Source organism: Carassius auratus, unplaced genomic scaffold, assembly GCF_003368295.1.
Source record: "Carassius auratus strain Wakin unplaced genomic scaffold, ASM336829v1 scaf_tig00012740, whole genome shotgun sequence".
NCBI classification, from domain to species: domain Eukaryota; kingdom Metazoa; phylum Chordata; class Actinopteri; order Cypriniformes; family Cyprinidae; genus Carassius; species Carassius auratus.
In genome coordinates this window covers 7,501-31,776 of record NW_020524322.1, presented here as the reverse complement: position 1 = coordinate 31,776, position 24,276 = coordinate 7,501, and the positions used below count along the sequence as shown (strand labels likewise).

Genomic DNA, 24,276 nt, shown 5'->3' with positions numbered 1-24,276 from the left:
AGCAACAAACCGATCTAGAAATGTATATGATGAAGATATCTGATGAGGAGAGGTGTATAGGTTGCATTTTTTGCCAGAGGAAAGGTATTTGGATTGTTTTACTAGTTTTAACCCCCATAGCCTTCAGAGGGGTTTTGGTTTTAAGTGTGAATGTCAAGGGTTGAAACCATCACTTTTACATCACTTTGAGCTTTTAAAACCCGAAACATGTTATTTCCAATGGATTTATTTATTTATACTCTCTTTTAAAAAGTATTTGGACACTTTGCATTGTTGTTTTGGACTCCATTGACTTACTGTATGGACATAAACAGTGCCGAACACAGTCAAGTTCAATGTATACAATACAGATTGTTTTAAAGCAGCTTCACATTAATAGACAGGACAATAGCATATAATCAAAGTTTTAAAGTTATACAATTCATCCGTCATATAAAGCAGCTCTACAGAAGATATTGTTTTAGCTTAGTACATTATTAGCTCTTAGATCATTATTGAGCTCAGTTTAGTTTAAATACATCTGATAATGTCAGTGCAATTAATTCAATAATAATACTAAATATGAATTGTCTTTTAAACCCCAACTGAGCAAGCCAAAGAAATCATTCATACAAAGTCAATTGTACAGGTTTGGAACGACAAAATGGGGAGTAAATAATAACAGAGCTTATGATTTTTCTGTGAACTATGCCTTTAAGTCACACTTAAAAAATAAACGTCATTGCATGTGAACATACTGAAGCAAAATAGCATTTAAAGGCACAAGCTCACTCTTCACAAAATATAGTTTGTTATATTTTAAACGATAAATAAGTAGATACAGTTTTAAAAAAAGGACTAAAACAAATTGACAGGACCTGATTTAGCAATATTCATAATTAACACGAATGAACTACAGTACACTTGAGTGAAACAAACATCCGCTAAAAACCATCAGAACAGCAGTTGATTAAAAGCCATTGCAAAAGTGTCTCAGAAAAGTCAGTCTCCTGTATCATTTGAGCTCAAATGGCCCTTGCTTTGCTATTCAGTGCAATGGCATTCCTTGTCCAAATGGTCAAATAAGGTCACTATATCTTATAATCCCAATTACTGTCACAATATTGACTTGTAAACAAACTCAAGCATTTGTTAGCCTTTTTTGCTTGACCTTTCACCTCATTTAACTCTTTTTCAGCAGTGATTTTTCCAAGATTACTCCGTCTCAAGCTTTACTCCTAAGAACACACCGCAAGAGGATTATATGCTAATTAACCATAGCCCAGAGCTATTTTCTTCCTGTGGGCTCTGGCAAACGAATGTATTTATAGGTCACTGAAGGTTGTTTAGTCCTATGTGCCTTCTTCTCATGGTTCCTCGGGTTCTGTTTTGTTTGATTAGAAACACACACACACAGATCATCCCAGGATTCGGGGCTGGGAAAGGTTCCTGGGTTCCTTTCTGGTAATCGGTGGTTGACTGAAATTTTTAACATATAAAGCGCAATATTAAAACCCTAGATAACCGTATTCACATAGATTCCCAAAAGGACGTAATCAGCAGGAAGATTAAAAAAAACTTTATTTAGACGAATCTCACACAGACTGCCCTTGCAGTGAAAAGAGGACAACGTTGAAAGCCAGATAAACAGCGCTCCTTCAAGTATCAGCATGAGAAAGACATTTTTAAGAAACACTGTCATTATGGGAAAAACCTTTCTTTCAAAAAAACGAAACAAAAAACAATGTGTAATGCCAAAAGAGGGTACAGCCAAAAGAAACTACTTCGCTAAGCCACGACCATCAAGCAAATGAGTCTTTCTTCTTTACTGAAATAGGGATTTGTCTTGCGATATTCAAATTTGTTTTGACACTCCGGGGATAATTTTCATGTCTGAATATTGTTAGGAAGCATGTAGTGCTTAAATAGAGTTTGGTGTGTTTTGGCACAGCTTTATTTCAGCATAAGAGTCCTTGTCCTTGGGTGTCAGCGGTGGCCATTGATTCATTATAAGGTTGGTTGTAGTGGTTTAAAGCTGCAAGAATCCTACACAGTATGCTTTACACCAGCAGGGCTTTTCAAGACAGCATAAAATACATGGGAATGTTTCAGTGAGTGTCATCCAAGAAGTCAAAATCATTTAGGGATCCTCATGGTCCAGTGCAATAATGTGTGTTACAGGAAAGGCAATGGATTTAGACAACTGTGTGGGCCAATTCCCAACAGCATCCTTGGAAAACAGAGTTCCTGTGTTCAGCTTTTATCCTGTTTTTACCGAAGCAGGACGCAATCCGAGATTGAGAAAGGTGTGTTGTATCCTCGGTGGTCTGCGGTTCTGTTTCGAATCTGAGTTTCAAAACCTTGCATCCAATTCAAGCACTCGAAGAGAGCCGTCAGCCACAAAAAAAGCGAAACCTTTTGCTTGTTTAAAGTGCCTTTCTCCAACAACCCGTGAAGCATTAAAAAGCACTAAAACAATACAATACAATTTTTATACTGATCTTTTTATAGCCACATTATAACAGACAATTTAACGCTAATAAAGTTTTATGTTCAGACCTTGGAGGACGAAGTCTTGGCACAATACTTCATGTAGTAATAGGTTTGGACCACATTCCAGCTCACCCTGCTAGTTTTATATGCTGGTACAGAAGTAAGTATTATATGTAGGTGGTAAATTCTGGTTTCTGCATGATGTTCATTCTGGACATTTGGACAAATCAGAGTTGACCTGGGACATGTGGCACAAAGATGAGCCTGAAGAACAGCCAAGCTAATGCTCTTCAAATGAGCTGTCCATCTGCTTCTTATATGCTTTGCTGACAAACATGTCGTCTTGGGTATAACATATTTATTGTAAATTACAAAATATTGATTTGTTGAAGAGAATGCCATGTTTTGTAAAGTGATCGTGTATCGCAAATCTTACTGAAATCTCTTTACCTTACTGTCTCCTGACTAGCAATTGAGCAAGTCTCTTTACATAAATGTACAGGGGGGAAACACGGCAGGCCTTTTTTTAGCCACAGCGCACCGGTGAAATGCTCATCTCCTAAGATGAGTCTGACAAGAGCGAAACCCTCTTAAGGGGGAGATTATGTGATCAAATCCCAGCTCTGCATGTTTGTACATGGTCTTAAGGCAGCTTTACCTCTGGGTAAGACTACAGTGTTATTAGCAACAGCCCTTTGTTTACATGCTGCTATTGCGTGTGCTGGCTACGCTCTTTAAGGTGGTGAAGTTGCTACTGATCATGGCAGGTGATCGAAAAGAGGTTAAAAGTGCAGTAAGCTTATTTCTGGTGGTTTCTGGAGGGCTGGGAGGGATGCCAGAGAAGTGTGTGGTTAGTTATTTGTTGAGGAGCTTCCTCAGGGTTACAAAGCTACGGTGAGAATTTTTTTTTTTATCATTGGTCCCTTAAAAGTTAACACTTGGCTGCTTTCGTTCCCACTTTATTGCGGCTATGTTGCAATGCGCTAAAAGCAATTTCTTGTGTTCTGCTAGGATTGACTCTCTGCACCTATAAAACACTAATAGGAGTGCTTAGAAAAATATGTATTTCTTAGGTATTTCATGCAGGTTTGATACACTGTATGTTTACACATTCCCATTCAATATACAACAACAACGGTGATTAGTTTTCTCATTCCCAAAGAGGATTTACTAGCAACCTGTTTCAGTAGAAAAACTAGTTTTCATGAACAATACTGAAGTTAATTTGATATTGAGTGATATGTGTTTTCCATTGCAACTGTTCCCAAGGTCCAGGTCTAGCGGAGTGACATGTCCTCTAACTCTGATATTTGAGCAAGGCACAATTCAGCATGCAATACTCCTGCAGCTTAGCGGCATTGCAAGTTACTGTACGTTTTTTTTTTTTAAGATATAAAACAATAACAACAAATAACAAGTATATTTATACATTATACATAGACATGTATAAACTATATGCATTCCATATAACTTAAATAATAATTTATATTTATATATTTACAGCCCCCCCAGGGAACATAAGTGAGATAGCAGAGAAGTCGCTGCAGTGTTTTTCATGTCCTACGGTGTTTGCGTGAGATCGCGCAGAGGCACGAGGTGTCTATTCGTATCCAGCGCCATCCCACAGATGATTTATACTGCGTGAGAGCACGCACATAAGACTGCGAGGTTTTACACTGCGAGTTCCAGTGCTTCTTGTCAATACCTTGACAGCTGCCCTTTTGGGACTTGCTTGTGTCACATCTTGTCTCATAAAAGTACTGTTGGATAATTCTGCGTCCCGCATTGAAGGACCTCAAAATCGTCACCACTTGTCCGTGATCATCCACAGCCGTGGTCCTGTTCACCCACAGGCTGATGTTTTCGCACACAGAATACTCCGCTCTGTAGCTCTTGTGCTCAGTGTTGCGTTTCTGCCGCGTCTTGTTGGTGCCGCTGCCATCCTGGTTGCTGACAAAGTCGTCCATGAGGTAGAGCGGTGGCGGCTGCAGCGGAGGCCGGTCGCTGAGGAGCACGCGCGGCGAGTTGTAATGTTTGTGCTGACGCAGGAGCTCAATCGAGATGTCCGTTACAGGCTGGTCGCTGACTTTCTCCCTATAGTCTGCCACTGCAGGTGTCTTTATGGTGGAGTAAGAAACCGCGTCGTCCTGCTTCTGACGACTGCGGCTGATGTCGGCCTGCAGGAGCTTTATGATCAGCGTGTTGATGGGGTCCTGCGTGGGGCGCTTCTTGTCCATCGTAGAAACTGAGATACCATAGAGGTACGCGAGGAACATCACGTACAGCAAGATGGACATCACTAGATTCACCTGTAAGATCTGTGGAGAAACAGAATACAGTTTTATAAGCATGGTAGCAAACTTTCATTATTGTTGGCCATGCAACAGCACTGAATTCTCATGAAGCTCATTGTTGTACTTCAAAACGCAGTGGCACTTCTCCAGCACATCTGCATGGCGTCTGGGCACACAGTGTGTGATAAAAGATGGCCTGCATTGACATGCATACCATGTTTGGAAGCCTCCCTTTTGGCATATTTATTTGAGCGCCTGGCAAATCCACTTGGAAAGGTGTACACTCTGTTTCATGAATGAGTTCAATAGCATGAAACAGTGGAGGGTCATTAGTGTGCACCATATCGCAGTGGAATAAAAGATTAAAGGTTATAAAATGGATTCAAGCTCAACTAAACATGAAAAAAAGACCTATACACTCAAATAACTTTTATTTCTCTACTTATATTTTTCCTTGCAATTATAATAAATAGGGAAAACAGCTTTTCAAGAACCACTTACATTTAGATTTGTTCCTGACACTTTTTTGAGACTTATATTATATTTTACAGTTCTTTTACGTCTTTTTGAAGGATTTAATTACAAATTCCTGGGGGAGAAAAAGTACCTGAACATTTATCCATTTCTCTGGTAACAGTTAGTTATAAATCAATTCATTAGTTAACTATGCTAACAATAAATAAATTATTAATCTTAACTAGTTAAGATTCAACTTCAGCATCTATTTCTATTGCTTCTTGTTAGTTAATGCTAAATGCATTGAAAAAAAAAAGGTCACCTAAAATGATAAAATCTAAATTAAGTGGTTTATTCAAGTCAAAAACAATACTGGTCCCTCGTTATATTAAGTGGCCTTAACTGCTACTTACATCAAAAAATAAGTACAATGTACTTATTGTGTTTATATTGTATTCCAAAGCACTTTTGTTGCTATTGGGATATGGGTAGGATAGGGACAGGTTTGGGGGTATGGGTCAACAGTGTATTTATAAATGTAATTACAGATGTAATGACATGCAGGTATTTTTTTTAAATACAAGTACAATGTAAAAACATGTATGCACACAATAAGTGCATTGTACCCAATTATTAATTGAAGAAAAAAAAACACTTAATATAAAGTGGGACCACAATATTTAATGTCAGTGAATCAACCTTAATATATGAGTTTATACCAAAAAAAAAAAATCTATGGGTTACATATCTCTTTAAGGTATAGGTTATCTTAAAGAGCTATGTAACCCATAAAATTAGTTTTTATGGGTTAAAGTGTTCAGCAAAGTGTGCAAAGTGTCACCATTTGACCTTTTTTTTTCAGAAGAAGACATTTTTTTCAGTTGTGGGTGCACTACACTATTCTTTTAACGTTATACCGCCTTTTTTCATATTGCTTCAAGTAAGAAGGTCTGTCCTTTGTGAACTGTTTGTGGTATTTAGTGCAGATTCTCATGCTAAATAAGGTAAGACTTGTGGTCTATCCTAAGCTTGTGTGGTTATTTTAATACTTAAAATTGCAGTTAACAGCCTTTAAATGTTCTTTTCAACAGTACACAGCAGTAGGCCCGACTCGGCATTCATCAGATGCATCACTTTCCTGGTATGACATGGGTACCAATTCTTTTTCATAACTTGCATATAACCAAGCTCTAGTAAACGTACAAATTCCTCCTCAGTTCTACCTGAATAAACAGACACCGTTTCAGGTTCTCTTTTAGATCTATATCTCCATATGTTTTAATATGTCTCCATATGTCTAATGTTTTGAGATCGCTTTCAATCAAGACAATGTGAGTCACTGCAAAACATCTCAGCATCAAACCCAGTGCAGTTAAATCATAAGTGACACTAAACTATAGACTCCAGTGTAAAGTACAGGAACTGAAGTCTATAATGATAGCACTGATACAGAAAGACAGACGTGTTGCAGACAGGCAAGGGTTACAGCTGCTATATCAAAGGTCCATTGGGCATTAGCGTCTGATGAAAATAAATATCCAGTGCGCTTCCTAATCTTTACGCTGCCCTGGGTGCTTCTATTTCAGAACTACATGTCTTGCCTTCGGAGAACCGCAGGGTTTGGGAGGTCTTGGCATGGTGGGTGATAATGTCATGGGATGCCTGGTTTGTTACATAAACGATTGGTTTTAAATTAGACTTTAGTGACAAATACAAAAGACCTTTTGTTTTGTAGGACTTTTTAATCTTTCATCATTTTACACCGAGTTCAGAGTAGTACACCTAGATTTTACAGAATATTATCTAATTCCTCATTGATGTCACAAGTTTACAGCCAATGTTTGCACATTCCTTCAACACTGACCTTTGTTGTTTGAATTTTGCAGAAATCTTGATGTCTGTTAATCAATTTGTCCTCATTACAGTCAATAAGCATCCCTAATTTCGCTTTTTAGCTGGGGTAATGCCTGCAATTACACATCTGTGTTTCTAAAGAGGGGTGGCACAACAAAAAAGTCATCTTTCAGGCACTTGCATAGTAAAGGGCTCAGTTTTATTGCCTTTACAGATGCATTTCTTTGCCTGTGCAGTCGCTGAGTTCACAACAACCACATTACTGAAGTTGTGACTGAATAATGATACATAATCTGTAAAGAATTTAGCAAGGGAATTAGCTTAATTCCAAGGTGTGCTAATAAGCTAAATTTGATAAACCAAATCGGATTTACATTTGCTGGACATTTAGCAAGACACCAAGGGACCACATTTGCACTATATTCTCAGGCAGTACATCTGCTTCTTATGAGTGTTTGTTCAAAATGAAATATACTTTGGGCCCTATTTAAACGATCTGAAACGCAAGTGTCAAAGCGCGAAGCGCAAGTAAGTTTGTGGGCGGGTCTCGGCGCTGTTGCTATTTTCCCGGCGGGATAAATGGCTCTTGCGCCCGGCGCAAATCTAAAATGGGTTGGTCTGAAGCAGCTTCATTATTCATAGGTGTGGTTTGGGCGTAACGTGAAATAAACCAATCAGAGCGTCATCCAACATTCCCTTTAAAAGCAGGTGCGCAAGATCCATTATGGATTGCTATTATTATGGCGTATTTACCAGGCGCACGACAGGAGCGGTTCACAGCCGAGGAGACTGATGTTCTTGTAAGAGCAGTGAAAGACAGAGAAGTTGTGTTGTATGGGGATGGGAGAATAATTAGCCTGAATAATTTGTAAGCTAGATTTATGCCTATTTTTTTCACATCTTCGTGGCACACCACAATGATTTCCGTCATCTCATGTGTTAATATTTTTTTAGTGTAACAATTTATGATTTGCAAAAATAACTGTTGCATCTGTGTAGATTACATGAGCAAATTGTATGCGCGTTGTGCACGCTATATACATTATGGTCAAGCATGCGCCCTTAAAATAGCATAATGAACAACGCGCAACGCGCCACTGACTTTAGACTAGGTTTTTTCTGGTCAGTGGCGCAATTGTTTAATTGAACAGCAAAATAGCACCAGGGATTGTTTGCGCCGGAACACGCCTCCTTTTTTGCGCTGAACCGCCCAGGGAGCGCAAGTTCATTCACTAGTTTAGCGACGTGCTTCTGTGGAGGGAAAAGCGCGCTTTGCGCAGGTGCAAAATAGGAATGACACATGCGTCGGTGTACAAAGTCAATTGCGCTGGGTGCAAGATAGGGCCCATTATTTTAACACACACACACATACACACACTCAAGATTGCATTGGAAATTAATATGAAGCATATTTTTTTTTTTTTTTTTTTTTTACAGTAAAATGTTATATTATTAAAAAAAAGAGTATTTTTGCATTTTAAAATAAAATATATTTATATAAAATATTATCAAGCTAAAATATAAATCAAATATATCATTTGAATAAAAAATATATAGTTCTGTCATTTTTGACCACCACGTGAGCAGCACCAGAGAGTTACAAAAAAATGTATAAAAATTGGTTGCTGAAACCAAAATTTGCTGTTTATATCGAAGCAAGAGTTACGTGACTATCCCAGAAAGCCTGTGAGAATGTATGCTTATTGATTACAAATTTATTGTAATGTTTATATGCATTTGCAGTGAACTACTTCAAATTGTGCAACATTCCCATGTGCACTTTAATTGAGAACAGCAAACAGCAATTCGAAATGCTTTGTCTTTGTCGACACTATTTGTGCCTCATACCCCATCAAATGCATAGCTTTCAAGGGAAAGTGTACAAAAGTGTAAGATACTGGAATGAGAGTCAATAACTCATTCAGGTGAAACATGGGTAGAAACTGAGACTAGGGTTGAATAGATAAACTTTTTCATCCTATTAAGTGCGTTCAAATGTTTGGGTATGTTTGTATACGTCCATTAAGCTTTTAAAAGGTTTCTTCTACTTTAAGCTGCAAAAAATTGCCTATAATGAGTAACTCGGTCAAGTCACTTGCTTCTCTTTAAGTGTAATTTATATCACAACAAATGATGAGATAGAAGCACATGCACTTGAATCTGTTTTGACCATGTTTGAATAGATAACCCTTTGCATCCTCTGAACTGCTCTCAAATACTTAGTTGTGTTTCTTCATGCGCTGCAAACATTGTCGGAGACCTTCTAGGAATCACAGCTTATGCAATCCCTCACTAAACTAACAAGAGTTTAAGGTTTGATCCATGCAGAAGGCCTTTCCGAAAGATTTCCTCTCAAAGTCGCGTTTAAAATCCCTAAGACCCGTGACCCTGACACATGTCTTTAAGTTTCTTGCTCTGTCATGTTGCATAAATGCAGGAAGTTCACATCTCACAAGCGCACAGATGTGCATTCATGTCTCTTTCAGGATGAGCAGCAGCTTAAACGTTTGTCCTCAGGAAGATGCCAAAAAGAGATTTGGTAAGGAGAGATACTTCTAACATCCCACATGATTGCAGATCAGCCTGAGACACTGACGCAAGCTACACTTCACCATTTTAATTCAAAAACTTTGGCTTTATTGTTTCACTACTACAAATTGGACCATAAATATGTTTTTTTGTTTGTTAGTTTTTTACGGTTAAACACAAAACGGAGAAATTTGAAGAACCTTGATACAGCTGTTTACAGAGTACAACGATGGCTCCAAAAAAGACATAAACACAGAAGAACAACTTATATATCGTACGTTATCTTCCAAGTATTCTGGACTCATACACTAGCTATGTGTGAAGAACAGCTATGTGTTTAAAAAAAATACAAATTTGTGCTGGTGCAGATAGATAGGTTTCAAATTCATTTTAATAAATAAATTAAAATGAAATAAATATTCATCATATAGTGATTTACTTAAGAAGACTTTTGTACTACTTAGTGCTTTATATACACTGTTGTGTAAAGACTATATATATGAAATTATATTTTTATGACAATTGTGTAAAATGTCAAATAGAATTTCACATATTTAAGGCTGTTTAATAAAAAACAGAAGCGATTTAATTTTCTGATAAAATTATAAATATTTATATATATATAATTGGCTGTTTATTAGTGCTTATAAAGTACATATAATGCATAACATCCATAATCCTACCCAATACCCTATACTTAACAACTACCTTATAAACTATTAATAAGCAGCAAATAGGGAGTTAATTGAGGCAAGTCATAGTTAATGGTTTGTTAATAGTGAGAATTTGACCCTAAAATAAAGTGTGACCAAATATATATATATATATATATATATATATATATATATATATATATATATATTGTTACAAAGTTATAAATGCTATTAAAACGGGGTTACAACTTTGTTCAATTTAAACAGATGAAATAACAAAGCAAAAGCCAAACTCAATAAAGTGCCCAAACTCACAGTGCGCCTCAATAAATCCCTTAACACAATTCAATTGGAGAAAAATCAAATAATCGAGAGGCCTCAATGCACTTCATGCTCAAAGCAGAATGTAGCCTAAGCTACTAAAGTTTTGTGTTTGATTGTGATTGGTCTAGTCAGCTGATAGGGCAGTTAATGGACCCGAGGTTGCTTTCTTAGGAATGCCCAAATTTGTTGACACCCTAATCCATTAAAACTAGGTTGGAAAAAGGGAAAAGCTGTCGGGGTATTTCAAACAATTACAAAAAGTCGTAGACAAGATAATACTTTTCACATGGTATGAAGTTCGAAATACAAATCATGTTGATTAGCTCCAGTATAAGCTCAACCATTCATCTGTTTTCCATTCTTGCTAAGACTAAATTGCTGTGCACTATTAAGGCATTACGTATTTTGGAGGCACATATACAAGAATTTTGGGATAAAAATTATGCAACAGACAACAAATACATCATATTTAAGGCTATCACATGTATGTCTAGATGTGACAGATTCACAAATTGCTCTAGGAGTGGACTGATCTTGAGTGGATCAGAAAGATATTGTTTTTAAATCACCCTGGGTCCTTTTTCACTCCTGCACTGCTCCTCCTCAGCCGAAATGGATGCAGTGAAGGCAATAGATAACAACCCAACACTTTCCTTGACTAAATGCTTTGTGTTTCATCCCAAACACAAGCAAGCATTGTTTAAGAGCTCACAAGTCCATCGCCTCGGAAGTAAATTACCTCAGAATCTACATCACGAAATTCCTTTTCACTTACACACAAGTGACTCTCACACAAACTGTCCTCTGCAATCAGTCTGATCTCAGCAAAAAGGGACTACTTTTTATATAACCTGAGTCTTGTGATACCAATGCACAAACCTTACCAGCTAGAAGCCTTTTCACTTTTCATTGAAAAGTATTTCTAGCCAATACTTCATAATGACATAATATTTAAAACGGCATAAAACAGCACGCTCAGTGAACTCTTATTTCAGGACACGGGAGCATTAGGTGTCAAAATCTGGTCCTTGATCTCCTTTAACTGGTTTAGGTCAATCGATGCACAGCTCTGCACTTGTCTTGGGATTAATCCTCATAAACACATGAGGTTTCCTACATTCTGAATTAACCAAAAGGACACTAGAAATCTGGATAAAAATGAGTTTTTTTAGTTTGATGGTGTACAGCAATCCTGTTGTCCCAACAGCAAACCTTTCCACCAAATAGCTGTGATATATAACAAATAAACATCAATTGCGTGCATATTTGTGACTTTGACCACAAATATAATTGCAAGTATAATTTTAGCAACATTGTATGGGTCAAAATTATAGATTTTTCTTTTATACCAAAAATCATTAGAATATTGAGTAAAGATCATGTTCATTAAAATATTTTGTACATTTCTTAATTTTTGATTATTAGTAATATGCATTGCTAAGAACTTCATTTCGACAACTTTAAAGGTGATTTCAGCCAAATATTATCAGATCCTAACAAACCATACATCAACAGAGATGATTTATAAATCCAGGGTCACATTTCCTTCTGGTTTACAACTACTTCTGAAGTTCAAACCTAGAGAATAGCATGTTCATGTATGACAGGTGTTAATCTCTGAGCACTGTGTTAGTGGCCTCGACATTGGGGCTTCTTCACCACCTGCGCATATCATCTACGAATGGCCAAGGAGGCTTACAACTCCCTGAGCTTTTAACTCCTGGAGGATTGGCTTGAGATTAACAATAGCCTTCACAGTAACCAATGCACTATTTAACACACCATTCAGTCCGGCACGCTTAGATAAAGCAGATTTTGGAGTGGCACGGTCAACATGAACTGGACTGTTTAAGCATTCAGTGACTAATCCACTCAATGGCCTGTTTTTTTTTACATATTTACAACAAATATGTGTTTCTTTTCTGATGTATCCATTTAGACATATTTGATTATACACAGTGTCAGGGTTAACATTACAAGTAACTACAGTTATGCATAATCAGATTACTTTTAAATTTACAACAAAATATCTGATTTACGTTTTCAAATAAGTCATGCAAGTTACTTTGTTTTCCATTTATTGACCGAGACTGAAAAACTAAGAGAAATCGTCTTACTTAGTTCCTAGAAATGAACAAAAATAGTGAAATGCAAACTCAGAATATGAATCAACACAACACATTACACAATATTGTAATGCATTACATTTAAATATAAAAGTAGCTTTCCACAACACTGATACAGTAAATCGAAAATCTACCGCCAGTCCTCCATTCTTAGGGTTATTTTCTGTCAGAGTGGGTTTGTAATCTTGAGAGGAGTGCCATATGTTCAACTACTGAATAGCAAGACCATCAGTCAAGCTAACAGATACAGATATAATTTGTATACTTCAGTCACATGGAGTTGGTTTTTAGCATTGAGAAGAAAGTGAATCAAAGAGTTTTCCATTCAGACGCACTATGAACTGTTTAGCTATTGTATGAAATCAAAACATGTGCATGCATGTCACCAGAGAAATATAAATAGTACAATGAGATGGAGAATACAATATTTAAAAAGGTTAAAGCCACTTAAAAGTGGCTGCTCTCAATGCACACAACTGTCTGTAAGAAATGCATTGGCACATTGAAAGCATCATGCAAAATGGCATGCTATCTTATGGTATCTATTAACAGGACATGACACTATGACCGTATATATTTCTCGTGTGTTTCAGAAGAGCAACCCAAGTTGATGGACTCAGGATGGCTTAGGAGGCAGCATGCCAGCGGAAGAAATCCACACAGGATTTTCAGAGAAGAGTGTCTAATCCCTAATGCTGTCCAATTGCCTCCAGATGTTCCCCTAAAAGAGTGCAAAATAGCTCAAAGTACATACATATGAGCATTAGTTAACTCCAGTTCCCATGTAGCGTTCTCATGAAGCAGGCGAGCTTAACATGTCATGTGTTCAGTGCCTCATGATGGAGTTGTTCAGTGTAGGGGATGCATTGCAGCTGTTTGGCAGCTTGGGTCAACACCTCCCTTCAACACACTTCTTTCAGTCGGCATGTGTTTTTACTAAATTCTGATTACCCGCCAAAGCACTGAATGGTGTATTCTATGACGAGTGTAAGTTAATATGACAAAACTAAAAAAAAAAATGTCATTATGACACCAAGAGGACGGCTAAATTCTTTAAGATTTAAGCCATGTTAAGACATTTAGGTTATAACAAATGTTTCTAATGTGAATGTGAATTAGAATGTTATTTAAAGGTTCCTAAAACGTTACTTACAACATTCTGCTAACCTGAGAATGTTGTTCTAAGAATATTAAAATAAATGTAATAAAGGTATATGCTCCATAAACATTCCTTTAATGAATTTTTGTTTAAAAATGTATATATTCTTTTTAAAAATGTTAGTAAAAGTTGTTAGAATGTTCCCTGTTTGCTGGGATTTAGCAGAAAAAGAATAGTTCTTTACAATATAGTTATATACATATATACAATATTTTGTTTAAACAAATGGCCTTTCATAGCATTACAACTTCTGATTATCAACAAACGCACTGAATGGTATATTCTATGACAAGTCTAAGGTCAAATTGTGGCGGCCAATGCCTTCCTGTTTTTGGCACTTTTAGAGCGAATAGTTACAATCTTGGCCCCAGAATCAGCATTTAACAGTAGGAAAATAGTTATTTACATCATTTTCTTCCAACAAATGGCCTTCCATGGCATCACAACTTCATTAAAGCATGGTTCTATATAACAATAATGTTCAGAGAACATGCTTTTTGTTTGACATGGCACTGCCAAACACAACAGTTAGTGTAGTTAACACATCTTGGAGTTTGTAACATGATTGTGTTGGTTGTTTTGATGTAATGTGAAAGATGGCTGTTTGGCTGTTGACAGCAACACTTTGTCAAGGATACAAACTACAAAAGGTGTAGCAACTTCCCACTCAGCAGCGTTGAAATATCCAGCGTGGCTTTATGTTTAATGCATATCAACTCATGGCACTTCCAATACAAATGTTAAAAACCCTTCTGGGTATATTCACACACTTAAGATAAGACAAAAAAGGTTTTAAAAAATAATAATATAGTTTTTGTCATGAAAATAGCCAAAGAAGCTGACATGGTATTTAAAAACAAACACAAACACAAATGATCTCCTGACTTCAATATTCATAATGTTTTAACATGGTGACTGTTTAGACAGCATTTATTTCTAGCTAACAGCTTTTTTTTATTCATTTTTTATTTAACTAATCAAAAATTGCTCCTAGAAGATATGTTTGTTAGCTGGGTTGATGCAATATCTCTCTTTGGAACAAAGATGAATGGTCTGCTTGGGATTCTAACTATTAATAAAACTACAACAACAAGATAAAACATATGGAAATACACAACCAAATTCTGGTATAGCATTTGATGTTCCAACCAATTAGCAAACCAGAAAAGTGCATGTAAAAGTTCAAGAATGGAGGTGTTAGAATACCCAGCATGCCATGCTTCCGTGTTCTGTGTCACACAATATCAATGATGCACTGATAAGGTAAACATGACAGAAAAGAACGGAAACGCTATTATTATGCAATATATTGCATAATGCATATATGCATATATAATGCAATATATTGTTGCACTATCACTAGCTGTAGGTTTTGTTTTCTATCCAATAATCAATAGTGTGCAAAATGAAATGTTACTAAGAAAATGAAGAGTTACTAAGAAGTGCTCATTTGATGTATTTAGGCCTGGCTGCCATCTGTCATTTCAATGATGGGTCTGCCAGTGCAGTTTACTGACAGCTTAGACTGTAAACTGTTAGTGTGGCATGTCCTTTAAAATATGAAAACAGCTAGGACACATTTATCAAGATGAAAAATTTCTCTTTGCATGATTTGGCATTTATAAAGTATTCTATAATGAGACGATCCATATATGGTCACCATAGTGAATTTCCCACAGTTTACACATAGTGACCAAAAAAGAGAGTGAGATAGGTTGTGGGTATGAGTGACCCGTGATAAAGTTGATGAGATCCCTTGATGGCCAGCCAACATTTTTTGCTGTTCCCATTTTACAGTGACAGATAGTTGCCCTGCAGTAAGGATGCGCTGGAACTGGCTCTAAACATTTATCTCCACAGTTTTCAGAGCCACTAGTTGAACTGAAAGTACTGTTGAGCCTGGAAGTGTTTCAAAGCTACAATAACTGAGAAAAATGCATAAGTAAACTGGTTATCCCATTAGCTAGTGGACTAAAACACCAAAGTGTGCAATGTCACCAGGCCTAGTTAAGATGGTATTCTGCAACAAATAAAAATAGCAAATTCAGAACATTTCATTAAGGGAGTCTTTGCTTTTTATATTTCCAAATTCTTATTTTAAATAAAATGCTATGTATTTATTCATATACAAATGAACTTTTCTATCAGACTAAAATAAATACTTTTCTTTAAAAATCATCAAAATAGCAGGAAATCTGATTTTATGTGATTTCTTTATCTCTATAATGACTTCAGACTAGGATAAAAATAAAAAGAAATCCTCAAATAGTGCCAAGGGTTCTCATATATCTTTTGACACGTTCACCTGTAAATTTAAATTATTCGCATTAACCCTTTAGCCTCCCCATCAGGTGTCAGATCCTTTATTTGACAGATGCTTGTTTCGGGAGCATGTCTGCACAAAACTTCCTTCGACACACACAGCAGGGAAACCAAAGTAGAAATACATGCAGATAGGGCTATCAAATATTGGGGCGGGGGGTGCATGAACAGGAAGAGCAATAACTTGAACCCATTGAAAAACCTGAAGAGCTTCGAGGGCACTGGCATCTCCAGCACAGATTTACATGGATTATCTGTTTTAGGGATTGTCTGCCAATCTCAGCCAGCTCTCAGAAGGAAAAGGTTAAGACCACATCTAAGTATGTTTTAAAGTATTGCATTCAAGTTTTCATGTTGTTTTATCAGTTAAAGTCGAGCAGCTTACTCAATATTTCTACATCTAGACTGATATGAAGTTAAACTATAGACAGATCCAGACACCTATTTATATATTAAAAGACTCTTGGAATAGAAAAAGAGTTGTCTTGGCAATCTATTGTTTTGTGCATAAAAAGAAGAGCACTTTGAAAGGTAAGAAGTGAATTTGCCCGTACTGGATTTCATTTCAGCCCGAGGCTCTGCGCAGTTCACATTCTTCCCAAATACACAACTGTGCAGAAAGTCACGTTAGCGCTAATCATTTAGAGCAAAATTCTAAATTACCTTGTTACCAGGAAACGCATTGTTTAAGAGCAAATCTTCGCTGTGTGAACTTTGTCAATGGTAAATCGTACACAAACTGTCCTGGAGAACCAGCGCAAAGGCGCAATCGTGCCAGGAGCCCTCCAGATTCCCACCGAACGATCCATGGAAGCAGTTCGAGCAAACTAACTTTCTAAAGATGCTTACCGTAATAAAGGTAACCATAGCATCGGTGAGGAAATATTCAGCAGTGCCGACATGAAGGTGATGAGTTTATAACGAATCCTTTTTGAAAGTTTCCAGACAGAAAGCGTGCGCTGCGTTATGAAAGTGAGTCTTACTGGCGAGTACAGCGCGCAGATCTCTCTCTCTCTCTCTCTCGCTCTCTCTCTCTCGCGAAAAGCATAATCTTCTACTCTCCTGTGCACATCCAGCACGGACAGATGGCTTTTATATAGAGTTGCTGTTCTTAGTCCAAAGTGATGGTGTTCTCCTTAGTCAATCATGCATTTATTTGTACGTCTAATAACTTTTCATTTATTAATGATATTAACACGCATTTTAGGGTACATTAACTAATGACCAGTTAAGCATTAAATGTAAACGCGTGTAAATTCAGTTACTCTAAATTATATTCATATTGACTTTACTTGATCTGCATTCTTAAAAAATAAAGGTCCCAAAGGAGGATTTTCGCAGTTATGCTATAGTAGACCCAATTTGGTTTCCCCAAAGAACCTTTCAGTAAACAAGTCTTAAAAAAAAAAAAAAAAAAAAAAATAGGAGTAAAGAGCATTTCAATTATTTAAAGATCCAAGAAGTTTTCACGGATGTTGAAGTGTCTTCATGGAGCCATATTTTTAATAGTGTACTGTTCTACTTTTTTATGTCCATGGACTTTTTGTGATCAACTGTGATGAAAATCCTTCATCTGAAGTTAATCAGATGTCTCATATGTACATCTTTTTGACAGATGTTTAGCAAAACAACATGTTACTGTAGATTATTATGGGTTTGAGTCTAGCAAAAGTAACAAAAGAACCTCATATGACGAGAAAGAAATGGCATACTTTCTCATCTACTCAAATTGCTTTAAAAAGTTATTCAAAAGATCCTAATAATAGGTATGGCAGCCAACTGAAGAACATTTTTACAAAATAAATGCACAGTTTGAGCTCACAGGCTTTCGGTGTCCCTCAGTCGTTGAAATAGATTGAGATTGTCATAGTATACGCAAATTATGAGAGTAGATTAAGTACATAAGTGATTTTAGAATGGGCAAGGCAGGATTGACATGCAGGAAACAATCATTAATCCTCTGTAATCCACTCTTTTCTCATGTCAGTCGACTCTTTGTTGGATATGTTTGTTTAGGATGACATCTTAAGGTCTTCAAGTATTGCAGAGATGACATATCTTTAGGTATACAGAATAAACCATTTTAATCATTGCAGAGCAACAGACACACTGGGACAATCTCTGTAAATACAAGAAAGTAAGACAAAGCTTGTCCACGTGACCGTCCCTCCCATATCTCGTCATTTTAGTCTTGCTTTTGCTTGCTTTGAACTATCACGGTCACTAAGTGATCCATATTCATTGTCTAAACTAGAAAATGAAATACTTGGATGTCAAACTTTCCTTGACTAAACGTTTTGAGCTGCAATGCCTTGTGACAATGAAATAACAAACCCCAAACAGCACTTGTGTAAAGCCCAATTTTTTAGCAAGCCTCTCAAGAGCTGAAAGTGCATCTTACCTGTTAATACTTGGAGTGAACTTCCTGGTAACAGGAGAATTTTGGTGTTCCTTCCTCTTCTTTTTGAAAGGCTTTGGAACATTAGAATTCAAGAGAAAGTCTAAGAGAGATGTTTTAGCTAAAATAAAGAGTTTTCACGCGTCTCAATCAGGACAAATCCTCCTTTATGAGGTTCTGTGGTGGTTGTGCTCAAGAAGTTATAGCAATTCCTCAATATTCCCCCAATCAGGAAGCTGATTTGTGAATATCAAATGAAGTCATCAGTTGCTGAAAGGGGACATATTAGGGATATTTCACAAATGAAGTAATCTACTTTTAAACCAGTCCAAGAGGAAGATGAAACAATGATGCCATCAAAAGGACAGGAAATTAAACCTGTTTGTCTTTCAAGAACACTTCACTTTGTATGATTCAACAATGTTGGTGAATGGTGCAATTACTTTGCATTTCATACAGTCTCTCATATGTTCTTTTATTTTGTTTGCTGTAAATTTATATTTTATGTTTTGGGCACACCAAAGCACCATGCTTTTCATGCGTCATCACCATTTTATAAAAAAAAAAATACTTTTTTTCTTCCAATGCATCTTTGGTTTCGTAGTCCAATTATGATTTTGTCCATTTAAAGTTATTCCCTGATGTGATGCAATTACCTTTTTGAAGACGCTTCTTATCATTAAGGACAATTCAACCTATCCAGAGACTCCAGAGCTCTTGTTAACCATCACCAGTTACACAAGAGCCATTCTTCACATGCTGCATATGACTGACTCAGCTTTAAAGTTGTACAAAATGTTTTACAATCGAGTGAATTGGCATCTTTCAGGTTAGACCAGGTGGTGTGTATGTGTGTTTGTGTGTTTGTGTGTGTGTGTGTTTTGTTTGAGAGCAATGTAGGACACACCTTACTCTGCTAACCTTAGCATACACAGCTACTGCTGGCTTTCAAACAGTGTCACAGAAAGAGACACAATAGAGAAAGAACAATGTTGGCACCTGTGGTTGGTTAAAAGAGCTCCCTGTTGTAAGGCTTTTTATTGTTTAATGATGGGAACCTTTTGAGTAAATCTCCACGCAGACAGCTCTGTGACCGAGTGTATCAAAACAGGGGCTGATTGAGTTTCTCTATATCACCAATAAATTATGTGCCAACATGTTGCCAAATTAAATATTTATATACTTGCATTTACTTTACAAGTGTGATGGTCTATTTGCACTACCTTCGTTTTGTATGTACAGTACTCGGAAATAGATTTTAGGAATAACATGGATGAGTTATTGAGAAGTATAGAGTGATTTATGTATTAAAAGATTTTATTTCCTTGTGCGGGGCACTTTGTGCTTGTTGAGGATTCATTACAGGATTCCTGTGAATGAAGCCATTACATAACTTGACTTACTCATAATATTTAAGGCCACTGAGCAGTGATTCTTCTGACATACAGTATATGGGCTAAGGTTGAACAAACATGAACAACAAGTGTGAAGTTAATGTTTCAGGAACTTTTCTCCATGTTCCTTCCTTGTCCACTTTCGTCTTCTAGTCCCAGTCTGCATTCAGCACCACAGTGAGTCTGTGTTTAACAGCTCAGTTCGGGAATCACAAAAGTGGTCTTCTTGTGATAGATGAGGTGTCTCCCACCTGGCTCTGAGGCCATCAGGGCGTTGATCTCTGCCCCTCATCATAGTAAGCCATGGCTAGAGGGGAAGGTGGGAGAGAGGTATCAGGGAGATTGAAAGAAAGAGCAGGGGAGGAGGGTGCACTGTTGTTGGTGCAGGTCAGATCGAGTTTCTGTCCAACTGCAATTGTCACCCCAAACCAACCCCAAATGCATGAATACAGCGGCAAATAAAAACAGGTGAAAATCTGCAGAAACATAGTTTTTTCTTATTGTTTAGAACATTTTAAAAACATCTTAAGAACCTTTTTGGATTACACAACCTTAAAAAGAAAGGTTCCAAAAAGGAGTTTTTACCGTGATGAAGTTAACAGTTCGGAATAATTTTTCTTTGTTTGAAGGACATTTAAAAAATCATTTTCCAAAATAAAGAACCTTTGAGAAATGGAATGAATGTAACATTAAATGAGTAGCTATAAATGTACATTTTAAAGATTTTTTTTATGGATCCATATATGCCAAAAAGAACATCCAGTGATGATAAAAGTTGAAAAGCAGTATGTTAATCATTAAACAATGTAACAAATCGTTGTAAAAACACTTAAAGTTTCTTGATATATTTAAAACAGTAATATTTAAAGATCAAATTCAGTAATGACTAAATGAATGATGCATAGTTTGCATAGGCAAGCAGATGAGATCGGAATAGTCTGCTGTTTTCCTAATAATGGTTTTCTGTGGGAAACCATTTAAAGTGAAACTTTGCACATTGTGTTTATATTCTAGGTTTATATGCTGCCTGTACAAAATATACATCATCAATAAGGTGAAACTGAATTACACCTTCTAATATCTGTGTTTTACTACATTTAACTGTGTAAAAAGAACTGGTGGTCAATGGAGCAAAGCTTCATTTTCCCTCCATGTGGGCATTTCTATGAGTGTGTGACGTCACATGAAAACTATCAATAAAGAATCTTTATTTTTAAGAGTGAAGATCCTTCATTTTTAAGAGTGTATTGAAGTTTAAACAGTGTCGTGATGTAACCTGGCTATGGAAATAGAGGTGGACAGAGCCTCCAGTTCCTGGTTCCCAACTTTTATTTAATTTGTTCTCACACTTAGGCGTTCACCGGTGGTCTTTCCTCCTCACTCCCTGTCTTGTATCCTGTGGAAGTGTTGAGTCTTTGCAGTGCTGTTTCTCTTCCCCTGGGTCTCAAACAGCTTCTCTTTTTACTTGAAGCCTCTTAAACATCCACGCTGCTTTCAGTCAACTCTTCCTTCTCGCTTTGTCTTTCAAAGTGTTTGTGTTCAAATGGACCAGACCGAGTTGTTCACATAAACACCAGGGAGTTCTCGTCAGGTCCAATCCATCGAGGGGTTGCAGACAGGGCCTTCCTTATGCGCCGAATCCTGCAGTGCAGACCACTGACCTGAAAAGCGAGCCAGGGAGTGCAGCGTAACTCAAGGCCTGGGGTTCATCTTACCTGCTGGGCTGCTGTTAGAGCGGAGCGGAGTGCTCTCTCTGCAGGGTTAGATTGCCCATTGAGACAAGGGCCAAATACCATATGAGAGTTGTTAAGCAATACTGCTACAACACAAGAGACAGATAACACGCCGGTCAAAGCCTGCTGGGGAATGTTAGCTCGCTGTGTTAAACGGACCTGAAATGGCATCGTGCCTGCAGAGGGGGTTTTCCATTTGCCTCTTTCAAAAGAGTCGTATTGTTGTCAAGTGCCATGTCTGAAAATAAAGTCAGTACACTATAGAGCCAGTATGTAATATAATATTTGCAAGCCAATTAGACAGAAAATTAATCAACCAATTCAAATCAAATTCAAGTATGTATTCCCATAAATCTTTAATTTAATGCTTAAAATTCCATTGTCCTAATTCTTTTTTTTTCCCACTCTTATCTTTATTGTTTTAAGCAGATACAACACATAACATGATGATCTCAGTTTTGAGTATGTTTACAGAACGCAAAAATAAAATGAACAATTAAACATAAGACAGCAACCGGATGTCGTGATAAAAAAGAAAATAAATAAAAAATTCAGATTACACAGTTTCTAATGCTAATGTAGTAATTTTTAAGTCACTTTGGTTAAAAGCATCTGCTAAATGACTAAATGTAGATATAAAATGTATACAATTATATATATATATACACATTATATGGAACCATTGAACCTTTCCATTCCTCAAAAGGTTCTTTATAGTTTTTTTTTAGGAACTAATTGTGTTGTAACCATGTTTTGCCTTTGTAGAGTAGTAAATATTTATGTATTTTGAGTTGTGCACTCTTATTAGTTGTTTTTGGGTGTGTAGGCTTCACATGACTTGCATTAGGCCTGCAGGTAATCTGCACTGGCAGAACTCCACAGAAAGCTCTGCACATTCCCTACCCCTTGCGTTTTTGTTTTTGAAATATTTCGGGTGAATTGATTTTGCTCTTAGCTATTAATATGAGGACAATAATCTCAGCTGTGTTTAGGATTCTGGTGATTTTCATTGCTTTATTGCATGTTTGAAATGTTGAAAAAAAAAAAATCCAAAACACCCTTGTAACTTATTAAATGTATGCATTTAAAGGGAAATGACACAAGAACAAAACAAAAACAAAAAGGTGACTATTACCAAAAAACCCCGCTGCAGTCCTCTCGGTCTTGCTTTCTTGTCCTAGCGCAATTTTTCAGTGTGTGGACGATATAGTGGTGGTCACAATGTCATTAAAAGCCACCATAAATGTTGCCAGGTTCTGCATGCATCAGGATTGAATTTCATGTCTTTCTGCCCTCAGTTGTTTGGATGGCTCACCATTTGCCCACATTAGACTGGGGGTGACTATAATAATAAGCTGACTAATTAAGCAGGTTTATGCAATTTGGTCAAGTATGTATACTAACTATGCATGCTAAAAAGAAGAATAGTATCCAATCAGAGTGAAATCACATATGCTTTAGCACATTCACAACAGCGCTGCTATGTGGGTGTCATTGCATTCGGCTACAAACCCAAGTCTGGAAACTTATAGATAGTTATAGATTGTGACAGGTGCAGACTCCACAAAATAGTGTGGAACTGTCTTTCAGCTTCAACTTGTCAGTTATTGGACTTTGCTTTGGCAAAACCAATACGACATTTAATGGGCCTACCACAACAACTACTGTGCGAGATGCAGCCACTGCCAAATCACACCTGCGAGTTTTTTTTAAAACTTGTTTTAGCTTGAAATTTACGATAACATTAACTACACAAGTACTGACAAAAAAAACCATGAAACATAAACCTGTCTATGACACACATTCATTTGGCCATTATTCTGTTTCTTCAGTGGCTCCATCTGCTTAATTATTATTATTTATTTATTTTTGTTTAGATATATCATTTGTTTGAAATTATATTTATTCCATTTATATTTAAATTACGTCTGGCTTTTGCATCAGAAGCAAAATGCTTGATGCTGAATCTATTTACTTTGCTATTTGAAATATGAACCTTTTTTGCTGCTTGATTTCTTTAAATGCTCTTATTACAGTACAGTAGGCCTATAAATACAGTATAAACAAGAAATCCAATTTTTCTTAATCTCGAGTTCATGTCATGACCCCTTAAAACTAAAACAAAAGTGAAGAGGGAGATTTGTCCGTTTTAAGTTGCACTTCACGAAGATGATCTTGCGTTTCATTCCCAGTCGTTTACCACAGAGGTAAATGTTTATATTGGATCCTGAACTGAAAGTTGATTTCATCACCCAAGGGTTGAGGAATGTCATTTGGCAGCCAGTGAGGCTGAATTTTACAGAATATTTGTATCTCACTGCCAACACCAGCAAACATTTTTAAACCCACAAATCAACACTTCTAATATGAATGTGAAGACATACCGTTTTTTTTTCTACAGATTCATTCTATCCAATGAGTCATTTTTTTTTTTTTTCATGGTAGGGGGCTTCATTGGGTTTGGGCTATCGCGCGACCCAACGCGAATCACGCGGGAGCGGGCGGTTTTACCTTTTACTGCTGGCGGGAGTGGGCGTTCAGAACATTTCGCGGGAGACCCGC

General features: G+C 36.9%; 1 protein-coding gene across 1 annotated transcript; it reads right to left on the bottom strand.

The window, feature by feature from the left end:
• Positions 1-1,618: 1,618 nt before the first annotated feature.
• LOC113073661 (neurotrophin-3-like) lies at positions 1,619-17,173 on the bottom strand. Its single transcript, XM_026246483.1, has 2 exons — positions 17,039-17,173; positions 1,619-4,790 (listed from the first exon to the last, which is right to left on the bottom strand). The coding sequence occupies exons 1-2, from the start codon at positions 17,054-17,056 to the stop codon at positions 4,026-4,028; spliced, it is 783 nt and encodes a 260-aa protein (XP_026102268.1). The 5' UTR covers positions 17,057-17,173; the 3' UTR covers positions 1,619-4,025.
• Between the last annotated feature and the right edge of the window lie 7,103 nt (positions 17,174-24,276).